The sequence below is a fragment of the Tigriopus californicus genome, chromosome 2 (genome assembly GCF_007210705.1).
Source record: "Tigriopus californicus strain San Diego chromosome 2, Tcal_SD_v2.1, whole genome shotgun sequence".
NCBI lineage: Eukaryota > Metazoa > Arthropoda > Copepoda > Harpacticoida > Harpacticidae > Tigriopus > Tigriopus californicus.
Window position 1 is genome coordinate 10,870,676 of NC_081441.1, and position 11,571 is coordinate 10,882,246.

An 11,571-nucleotide genomic window follows, 5' to 3' on the forward strand; every position below is an offset into this window, starting at 1 on the left:
AAATACGTAATTAGCACTTAAAATTGTAGTCAAAGTTCCGGAATTTCAACTATGGCGATCAAATGTCGGAAGATATATATTCTTTCTGTCCTTGGCAAGAACTTCCTGGCAACGCTGATGTACTGTCTGATGGAAACAGAACAAAATAATCTTTTGTCTGACCAGGGCATGTTTGGCCAACTTAGAAAGTATTGATTTACATTTTAGCCATTTAATGATCGTAAAATAGCAATTGAATTAAAAAATATATATAATTGTATTTCATCTAAGTTCAATAATTGATGGTTAAGACCAAATTATGGGGACATGGGTATAAAGATTTGGCTTTAGTATGCAAAAGTATCCAACCCTTGCTTTGCCTTAGCGGCATTGAGGGTGTCGAAATTGATAGTGAATTACAGCTTTTCTCTCTAAATCGATCGGTTTAGCTCTGATTTATTTTACACTCAAGCATTTCCCCTTGATGGTCATGATCGTGACAATCCTACCGTTAATTCCTTGCTTGGCTTGATTCTTTAAGAGACATTAATGAAATATTAATCGCCACCCTGTTTCAATAAATGTGAAGTTGACAGAAATTAAGTTATGGGAATTAGTTAGGGCGCTAATCGTTCCTCAAGAAAACGGACGGATTAAAAATTAAAATTACCTTGGCCAAAAAGAGTAACTCGTTGCATAACCGTTACTCGTTACAATTACTTTTACTAAAATCTTAGATGACCAATACTTCAGGATTTTTTGCCTCATCAAGACCATACTGCTGAATCAATGGCTATAGTTTGGCTTCAAACAGTCCTAGAATTGACAGATTTCCTGCCAATAATTTACGCTAATGAGATTGATACTATTACTTGCTTAAAAAGTTACTTATTACTCCCATTCCTTGCCATGTTTGTTTGGCTAAGCCAATGGAAATACATAATAAGAAAATCATTTTGGTTCCAAATTTGAACTTCTACTTCAACAGTATTAAGTTATGGGGAAAATATGCCTCATGACTTTTTAAAAATGGAAACTTGGAAGGCGAAAGTCATATTCAAAAATGTTGGAAATGGAATCTGCACTGGATGAAAAGGTTGAGTAGAGTTCTAGATCGATTGTTCCGTCATCTGATTACTGTCGAATGTGCTCTCTCCTCTTGGTTGGTGTACATTGAACAACTATAAATGGCCGATTTTTACGAATAAAGTTACAGTACATAAACACTCGTCTTCGCCTCAGCTTGAATTACAACAAAAAAGTCAAAACAAATATATTCAGGGTGAGGATTTTGAATCCGGAAAAAGTTAATGTATCATAAATTAAATTATGTTGCTATTTTGAAAACTCAAACATAAGTAAAGTGATATATTGACTTCGGATTTATTTGTTTCACCGTTAATTGAAACTGTATTCGAAAACGTTTCAAAATGAAACTCTTTAATGTTTATGATTAAATACCTTAGTTAAATATTTTCCAAATTTGTAGCGGGTTTTTAGATTGTTCCTGAGTCTAAATATTAAATTAATTGCCCTCTTCTGGATTAAATATTTATTCAAATTACTTGATTAATCATCTAAATACTTCTCTTCTAAAACTGAGATCTTTACCTGGACTCATCGATCATTGAACATTTGCAACCGTGACACAAAAAGACACTGGAAAAATTTCAAGCCCTCGAGAATCAAGGCTAGTTCAATTCAAACAATGAAGTCTACTTCGTTTTTTTCTCGGGCTCCTTCATTGTTTAATTTGCTTCCCTTTAATATTCAGAGGGAATACGTAGGTCTTATTGACCCGGTAGCAGTATTTAAGTCAGACTTGGACAAGTTTTTGACTAAAATTCCTGATCAACCCTATGTTCAAGGGCTAGACAGATCTGCCAACTGTATTACGCTAGTCGATCAAATAATATATGAAAATAAAAGTATATATGTAATGAAAATAAAAGTGAAAAAAAGTGAAAAGTGAATAAAAGTGAGTAATATATGAAAATAAAAGTGAATAAAAGTTTTCTGTCTTGAACTGCTTGGAATTTCATTCCCCGTGGCGGTAAGGAAGTACGCAAATAAAAACACGAAAAAAGAAAGATGTCGCTCTGAGTCAGGTCTTAAGTTCAACGGAATTTGACTATGGAGATGGAAACAATAACCCGGTGCAAATATAACAACATTAGAAACCACCAACACATTCAACGTTGTTAAAAAGCAAGCACAATTTTCAGCCCTGCTTTTCCTTCTTTAGGAAAGAGGAAAATATAAAAAAAAATAAAACTTTCTGTTAAGAGATATTGCTGCAAAGCGGCAAGTTTCTGCAGTTGCCAAGTGAAAAACGAAAAATTAAAAGCCACTCTGGAGCGTTAAAAGGTAAAGATTATTCTTTACTTTTTTTGGATCGTTTCAATCACAACATTTTAGAATGTAATGGGATTACAGTTCCTTTTTCAAAAAAAGGAACGAACTAGTGTAATCTTGTTACTTGGAATTTCGTTACTGCTGCCCTAGAATATGTAGTTTAGATAGGAAGATGCGTTATATTTTTCATAGGTTGAATTCATTACAGAACAACTTGCGGCACCGTGGCTTGAACTCACGACACCTGGGGTAAGCGATTCTTGTCTTTTGAGTGTGGTCTCAAAAACCTACTCAAGTTCTAAAGCAAAATTTGACATAACAAATCTAGACACATATATACAGTAAGTGGATACTTTGAGTAAACAAGTTGAATCGTACCCTTGGAGAGTACGCTTGGTTAAACAAATTATTAACTCAACAAAATTATATTCTTAAAACGAACATTTATATTTTAATCAGGTACCCCACAAAGGAACAACTTAATTGTTTCAATACACATTTTCAAGTCGAGTCCAAGGATGACGGAATACATGGATGTAGGGGGTCTCGGCGAAAGCATTATTGTTGGTTCTAGCCAAGCCAATAAGCTCATTTTGTAGCCGACTTTGCGTATAGCAATCTGAAGCCTTGGAAGAATTTTCGGAAGGATTGAACGAATGTTGTAGAACTGAGGGCATTTTAATGCTCTCTAGCGTCATTGTTATGGGACACGAACGCGTGTGGACATGTGATATACGTGTACGAGTATGAGTGTATATTTTTTTCCCTTGAAAATTTGCTTCATAAAGGAAGGTATGAAAAGTGAATTAATCAGCTTATGGGAGTAATATACAGAATATACTTTGATCCAAGGTAAATATTATGTCACAATGTGCAAAAATAAATATTTGAGATTTCAGGTGAGATTTCCAGGTAACTAAGAAGGATTGATAAAGGTTAGAACCATTTAAACTGTTTTGTACAATCTCCCAATAGTTTCAAATTTTCATGAGAATTTTGAATCAAGATATGCCCATCAATGCTTTAACTTGCACAACAAGAAGCAGTCCCAACAAGTCAATATTTTCAATAAAATATTTCTTGTAATTCTGACGTCTATCTTTTTGCAACCAGTGCTTTAGGAGATGAATTGTTGCAGCTTCTCGTTTTCTTTATTTCCTGTCACTTTTGTCATCGCAAAAAATGACATTTTGTGACTCGAAATATCACTCTCATATCCGACCTCTAATAATGAAGAACTATGTAAATGTGTCGTCGACTCGCGACTTGTTTGCACCCTTTTTGGACACACTTCCAAATCTCATTTTTGTCAACCATGACTAGATTTATTTACTTTTGTTATTATGCTCATGTTCTTAAGTTTGATGGACCATTTCCTAGGTATTTTGCAAATTGCTCTGTCTTTTGTCATCAAATGGCATTCTTTCCATGTTCATTTTGATTTTGAAAAGGAAATCGTTGTTACGTTCCATTTGTGTTTGATCCCATAGTTCGCGATGGAAGGTTTAGGACTTGTTCGATTCGCCTAAATTTGTGCGAATCTAGGATCTTCTTACTCAGAAATATCATACCGCATAAAATGACTGAAGGCAAATATTTTTAACACAATAGTGAATTGTTGACTATTTTGGGCCTCAAATATTACTGGTTATGGTTATGATATATTTTTACCCTCGGGAATGCCACATCCAGACAATGCTCTATACATTTTTTATCAATACACAGAGCTATCATTTTTTCTCATCCATCTTCATCCACGACGGTGTCTTTTGTGATCAATGTACCATGGACGAACTTGGATATCTCCTTGAACTGAATGTTCAGATTAAGGGTTGGAAACACCTTGTCCTGACAACACGGAAATCTATTTTCCACTCTCAAGAACGAGGAGCCAAGAATCTCGACCTGGAATAAAAAAATCCCAAACACACTCACATTCACAGCGGGTGCATCCTAGCCATAAAAGATATCTTACCCTTGGATTCATAAAAGAGTCTACACCAATGGGCGGGAACGTGTCCGACTCGAAAGGTTGAATATCCACGTCCTTTTTTTCATAACTCCAACTTCCCACCATAAGAGTACAACTCTGATCGTCCCATGGCCAATTGTCCGTTTTCACCGGACAAAAAGCGCTCATGCTCAAGCTTGGAACAAAGACCACTTCTCCTTTGTAGCCAATAACAGCAAAGGCATGGGGCGCCAGATCCAGAAGGTTATTTTGGGGTGGACCCACCCCATTGTAGAGGGTAATATCGGGCATCCAGAGCTCTGTGGAGGGCAAATGGAGCTCTTTGATTCCTTGGAACTCCTCTGGATCCCATCTCAGTCTAATATCGAACCAGGAATGATGGGCGAATCCGGTTATTTGTAGCTTCTAGATTGTAGTAAAACGAAACAATGAGTAGTTATGAGTTTTTGTTGTAGGGTTCCCATTTAGGATTGTCGGGAGAAAAGTTGGGTTTGAAAAGAGGATGTGCTTGGAACATTAAAACTTTGATGTTTTGCTATCAAATTAGTTCCGCTGGACTTGTATGTAGTATGTGGCTATTATGACTTATTTGGGGATTAACCGTGTTATATGTTACCATTACGGTATTCATTCAAAATCAAAGCATGTTATTTCATGTCGTCAAGGTTTGCCAATGTTCCTCTTGAGCCAATTTCATACATTGTCTCCCTCAGACTGTCTCAAATGCATGCAAAACATAGCTTTTTTTTTCTTTCTGCCGCCACTCTTTGCCGATTATCGGCAAACATGAAACAGGTCGACGATTGACAAATTTGGCACCCGGTCAAATCTTGTCGCCTTGTTTTCTTAGAAAAGGGTCAAACCATGAAATTGGCGTTCCCTTTTCGGATACTTCCAATATAAAGAGTTTGGTTTAGCACACATTTCAAATTGAGTTCATGTTGTAAAGATAAAAAAGTTTGAAACTTTCTCGAGTCTAGTCACGAACTTCTAGAAATATGGACTGCGAACGTGCTTCCCGCTAAATCTTGGCCATAATGACTCTCAGCCACTTTTCGAATGAAAGCAATACAATAGGGAATATAAATTTTCTTCTTTGAAAGATAGGTCATTTTTATATTATTTACTTGTGAAGTGGTTGGTTTCAAAGTTATGCTGCCAAAAGCTTATGTAGCTGACCATGAGTAGGCCGAAAATTGGATTTTTATGTACTGTTTACCACATAACTTTGGACATATCTCCTGAGTTCCCTAAGCATAATTTTGGGCTCCAATTTGGCCAAGTTCATCTAATCAGCAAAATCTTGTGGTTGTATCAAGTGCTTATTTGGCACAAAGTGAACGGTTAGGAGATAAAAAAAACTCTTGCTTTCGTTCGCGGTCCACATCTCTTGATGTCCGTGGCCTGGTCAAACGGCGAAAACAATACAGGCCCTTATTTCCAACGTCATACAGCTCAAATGAAAAGGGAAGAGGCATGGTAGAATGCTAAACAAACTACTCGTGAAATAGCATGGACACTAGTACTTTTCCGGGCATTATGTGACCTGGGTCATTCATCATACATAAAATTTGGATAGAACTAGCCAAAAATAATTGGAACTGCGGAACATAAATCATATTTCGTGCAGCGTTGAAAACCTATGCTCTCTTTCTAACTGGATCGTTTTGGACCCTTCGTTGAAGAACATTTCCAAGGAATTAGTACGTATCCGTGATTCTTTTGTCTTAGGGGGATTTACACAGATCAGGAAAAGAACTGATTGGGTATTTTGCCTGGTCAAAGGAGCTTTGTCAAAGCCTATACATTTATTCCAAACACTACCCACAAAGTCCAAGGCCCAATTCATTAGTCAATGAAATGCGTACAAGTTCACAGTCAAAGCAATTTTCTTTTCCCAAGGTATTTCCGATCAATTGAGTAACTTGAAATGACGCTTGACTTCCTATTGAGAAAGCATTATCAGCATTTTTTGTCATTTCGAATGGAAATCAGGGCAATCAGCAACCAATTTGGGAATATCAAAATCTGCCCCCAACGTTCAAGTTTTAAGTTTCACCTTTTTCATTCTTACTACACATCTATTACACATGGGTCATCTTTGTCAGATGAATATAATCCTTTTGAATGCAACTAAAAGAGTATGAAATTCATCAATGATATCAGGCATATCTTTGAATTTGGGGCAAGCATACAGAGAATGAAAATATGTTTTACTAGCTAACTAGCTGTGACACCTTCGGTCCAAAACTTGCGATAAATGAAGCTCGTGTAGTGTCTCCAAAAATTAGAAATTTAAATTGTTCACCGCTTCCGCAAGCAGTTTAACTTTGCAAATAAGGTCACTTTGTTACAACACATTGTAGCCAATCCGAACAAAATCGGAAAATATCTCGAAATCATGAACTCCTAAATCTTACCATGCCTCTATTTTTCATACTTCTTGGCAGTATTAATGTCAAAATTATGAAACAGTGTTTGTGAAATTATTGACCTCGACCATTTACAATGACAATAAGATTTTTACCCATTGGTGAGTAACATTTGCGTAATAATTATGTTGAAAAATACTCGTTTCCCCCTCTAATGGTTCTCGACATAAATAGTACCCATAGTTCGGTTCAAAAAGCGTGTTCAGTAACTATTAAATTGACATAAAATTACAATTATCGAAAAGGCAATATCCATAAAACATCCAAAAGTTCCACTTCCAACTTTTCCAATTAGTTTAATGCACATACAATCTTTCTTGTTGACTCTACCAAACAATCTCGTCATCAAAAGTACGTGAAGATAGCTTTTTGGCTTTGGCCTTACTTTGTATTTGCCAAGACCCCAATGTACTTTAATCGCAAGGCCACCACTCAAGCCAAACAATAGGATTACACGCAATAAGTTTAGTTTGGTTCTTACTTGTTGATGTGGACAGAGTGCAATGTCGACAATGTCCAAGGAATACCTGACCGTGACAAGTCCGTGAGGCTTAACCAATTTGTCATAGTCTGCGAACAGAGCCTTCCTCAAGGCCGAAGGAATGTTTGGATTGGACTCTTCTTCTAAGGCAAAACATGAGGAAGCAGTCATAAAGAGCAGTAATGACAATGGCACGAAAGCGGAGCCGAACATCCTCATCTCTCGATGATTGGCTCGGAAACAGAGATTTGGATAGGAGCTAGGAGCCAATGGAGAAAACTTGTTTTTCCTTCCATGTTGTCAATAAATCCGGACTGGAGTCGATCTCCTCACTGATGGATTTCTAGAAGCAAACAGATCAGATTCAAATTTGGATGATTTTGCATTAATCTTGTCGAAGTTGAAGGAAGCTGAAGGATTGAGACGGCTTTAGGCTGTGGAAATGGACGAATTGATATAGAGTAGAACGATCTACCCGGAATGAACAAACGATCCACTAATACGTTGAGACTTTCTATTTGAGTAACCACTTCATCAAATAAGCTCAACCTGAGCCCCAAATTTCAATGTATCAAAAATTTGCCCATCGAAACATCCGACCGAATTTAAAACAAAAGCGAACTTTGCTCATGAGCCCTTGAAATGTCTTGTCAATAAATGTTATCGGTATAAGTGATATCTTATTGAGAATGTCATACGTGGGAACTGTGGCATTTTAAATCCACAAAGCTTTCCGGTTCCATAGGCAGTCAATTAAAGCGATAACATCTAGAGACAAGACACTTCAAGGACTTTTAAACATATAATTGATAAAGATTGAAATTGCATTTGCGGGAAATTGAATGCCTCATAATTCAATTTTCATTTCGATCCGCAATTCGTTCAATCACATGGAATATCATGTTTGTGGGTTCAAATTTGGCCAAGTTGATCCATTTAATAAGATCTTGCTGTCGTACTAAGTGCTTATTCGGAATCCTGTGAACGGTTTAGGAGGTAAGAAATTTTAGCTGTCGTTCTCAGTCCACCTCTTTAGAAGTCCGTGGCATATCATAGGATCATAAAGTTTTGTCAAATGGATGAACTTGGCCAAATTTGGGACCAAAATCATGCTTAGGGTACTCGGGAGATGTGATCAAAGTTATGTTGGAATTGCTACATAAAACATGAATTTTCGACCCACTCTTGGTCAGCTACAAAGGCTTTTGACAATAGAACTTTGAAACGGATCCACTGTACCAAAACGAGTAAATGAGCTAAAATTGAGAACATCGAAATTTCTTGTTTTGTTACTTTTTTCGAAAACTGCTCTGACCGAGGGTAGCTCGATCTGGAGTGAAGCCCCTTCCTTCACAGTCCCTATTTTAGAAATTCTTGATACTCTCTTTCTTTCTGCAAAAGTTTTTTGAGTGAGTTTGGCGTATTCAAATTTTACCTAATAATGCCCTAAGCAAACTTCCTTTGAAACCTTATCCTGCCAATAGATTAAAGTCAATTCAAACTCATTCTCACAACTGATTCTTTCTCAATTGTCATTTCATTCAAATCCAATAGCTACAGTAATGCATCAAGAAGGGACACAAAGGGTAAGGTTAAGATTCTTTTGAGGAAACAGGCTATTGCGCTGTGCTTTGTTCCAGCGGCTTCTCTTGTCTCTGGTTTTCTCACGGTTCTATTCACTGTACCCTGGAATGCAATTGTGCCTTTCCCAGCCTTTTACCGTAGATGGCATCTAAGATACATTACGTATAAACTGGTCCTCGCTCCACTCAAGGACTGCGGGAATCTGGAGAGACACACTAAGCAAAAGTTGTACCCTTTTCAAGCTCAGTGCATAAGAAAGTACCTACGTATATCTATGCTTATTTTTTAAAAGAGGAGGACCAGCTATTTCATTCTGTGTACCATTATGTAGTGCGCTATGCAAGGGCATAACATTTGACTCGGTCCTTCGATATGCTACAAATGCTACAAGAGGAGGGTGTACATTTTGCACTTCAGAGGGCGCTTTGTGAACAAGCCTCTACCAAATGTAGGGCCGATTGGGCGGATGGGGCCAATTCCTCTTATGTGTTTGAGTTGTTTTGGCCTGTTCTAGCAAAATCTTGTGTACGATTAGTGACTCAGGTCACATAATGTCCGGAAAAGAAGTTGTGTTTATGGCATTTCACAAGTAGTTTTTTAGTACTCTACTTTGCCTCTTCCCCATCACCCTTGGGCTGTCTGACATTAGAGATGAGGGCCCCCATTGAACTGAATTTCAAAGTACATCATTGGGGCGACATGGTTCAATTTTTGTTAATACAAAAAAACACAATCCGTTCACTCGAATCAGAAATGATCATCCTCGACCATGGCATCTCCGTCCACATTCTAGTGGTTCCACTCGAAAACTAGGACATCTTTCACCAACTACTAATGACGTACATTGTCGAAAGCTAAGCGGACATCCTAGCAAAGAGAAAAGCTTCTTCGACATTTCGGAGAAGCCGTTTCTTAAGCCAAATCTTGTTGCCAAACAACTCATGAAGTACCAACTTAGAGGAAAAAAACCTCGTTCTTGAAACACTGTCGCCTCAAGAATTTTAATTGTATGTAGAAGTTATTACCAGAAAATAGAGCTGAATGTTTCGAGATATCATGATGTTAAAATATGAAGTCAAATCTCATGATGGGTCTTTATCCTTTAAAGTTGAAAATATCTGAACAGAAAATTCTTTACCGGGTTGTCTCAATTTAGTGTCTCATGTTACCATCCTTTCGATGTTTCTTGCCAATTGGTCCATCATTAGCGCTGAAACAATGATCCTCACTTTGGGAATTCCATTCAGTTATAAAGTACTTACTTTTTATTAACACTTTTCTGGAAGTCTAGTATTTAAACCTTGCATGAAAGGAATGACCAGAACTTTTGTTTGATTTTTTTGCGAACTTCATCGCGTCTCCCTGGGAATGGGATCCCCAGCAGGTCAAGACGGAAAAAGGTATTAATTTTACTTGATTTTATATTCAAATAACATTTGATCCACCAACGAAATAAACCATAAATCAATTTATTGACGCATTTGGCAAAAAAACATGAAATTAGGGGCCGCTAATTCCTGATCACCCCTGTATAATGAACTAAAACTGAACGTGGAAGGCTTAAATCCATGTTTGAAGTGTCCTTGAAAGCCAAAAACTACAATCACGTCAAAGATCCCTTCAACAATCCAGTAAGCGCACAAATTAATCGATATTTTGAACATGAAACCCACAACTCATGCCTAGGAGAAGTGTCGAACTATGAAATGAAACTAACAAAGAGAAAGGTTGATATGCATCAGCATGAAGACCACATCAAAAAGTTTGCGGGAGTGTTGAAAGCCTAACCTTTCAAACCATCATTTGCTATCTAAGTCAATCTTTCAGACAGTAAAAATTGCATCTGATTGCATTGAAATCGTATATTATTTTATTTACGACGTCAGACAGACAAAACGAAATGGGGAAGAGGCACGGTAGATTGCTGAATAAATACTCGTAGCATGTCATGAATGCAATTTATTTTCCAGATATTAGGTAACCTGTGTCTTAAACTATGCGTAAGATTTCAATAGAATTAACTAAAAGCAACTCAAATGCATTATAATTCAATGAAGATAAAGAGGCCCAATCGGCCATATATTTGGTAGAGGCTAACTCACACAGCGCCCTCTGAAGTGCCGAACGTAATACATGTATAAACATGTCAAGCCTATAGTATCTATAGTATAGCCTATATTATCACTAGTGATAATTTTATGGTAATTTATGATATTAGGGTTCGAATCATAACAATCTATAAAGTCATTGTGTCTAAAAAAGCTGTGCTTGAGAGTTACCTGAATGTTTGATTTTTTTTACTAAATGCATTCTATTGGCTTTTCCAATAACCTTAACCCACAGTTTAAAGTAGATTTGGTGGTCCTCAAAAGTTATGACTAAATAATGGTATATGCATGATTGCATAATCTTCCTCTTAGTTTCTTTCAGGATGTGGAGTGTGCCACAAAGAGTTTGCTTGAAGCACGAATCAATCCCTAATTGCAACCTCCTTAGTAACCAATCTTCTCACCAACCGTTGGTTTTGTTCTCGATGGGAAGGTATTTGATGGTTTGGGTTCTGAGGAAACTTCCAAGAAAAGAAGTATGATGTGCTTGGTTCACTTTTTCTCAGGGACATGACGTGGGCTCTGAGCTTATCAGGCATAGAAATGTGCCGTGAAGAAAACCCTGTTCCACGGGCTGATAAGGTTTAATTACCTCAGTAAAGATGGCATATATTTAGCCATGGAACAAAATACCTGTAAATGGGGCTGTGAACATTCAAC

At 37.2% G+C, this 11,571-nt stretch overlaps 1 protein-coding gene across 1 annotated transcript; it reads right to left on the reverse strand.

Annotated features, from left to right (window-relative positions):
- Positions 1–3,975: 3,975 nt before the first annotated feature.
- LOC131893654 (neuronal acetylcholine receptor subunit alpha-6-like) lies at positions 3,976–7,483 on the reverse strand. Its single transcript, XM_059243756.1, has 3 exons — positions 7,220–7,483; positions 4,310–4,711; positions 3,976–4,239 (listed from the first exon to the last, which is right to left on the reverse strand). Exons 1-3 carry the CDS (start codon positions 7,436–7,438, stop codon positions 4,075–4,077), a joined length of 786 nt encoding a protein of 261 aa, XP_059099739.1. The 5' UTR covers positions 7,439–7,483; the 3' UTR covers positions 3,976–4,074.
- Between the last annotated feature and the right edge of the window lie 4,088 nt (positions 7,484–11,571).

Bases quoted from the DNA above. Each gene is read 5' to 3' on its own strand.
- LOC131893654 (XM_059243756.1), bottom strand. From the start codon at position 7,438: ATGAGGATGTTCGGCTCCGCTTTCGTGCCATTGTCATTACTGCTCTTT. The intron at 4,712-7,219 runs GTAAGAACCAAA...ACTACAATCTAG, and splicing joins CACTCTGTCCACATCAACAA to AAGCTACAAATAACCGGATT. The intron at 4,240-4,309 runs GTAAGATATCTT...TTTTTATTCCAG, and splicing joins ACTCTTTTATGAATCCAAGG to GTCGAGATTCTTGGCTCCTC.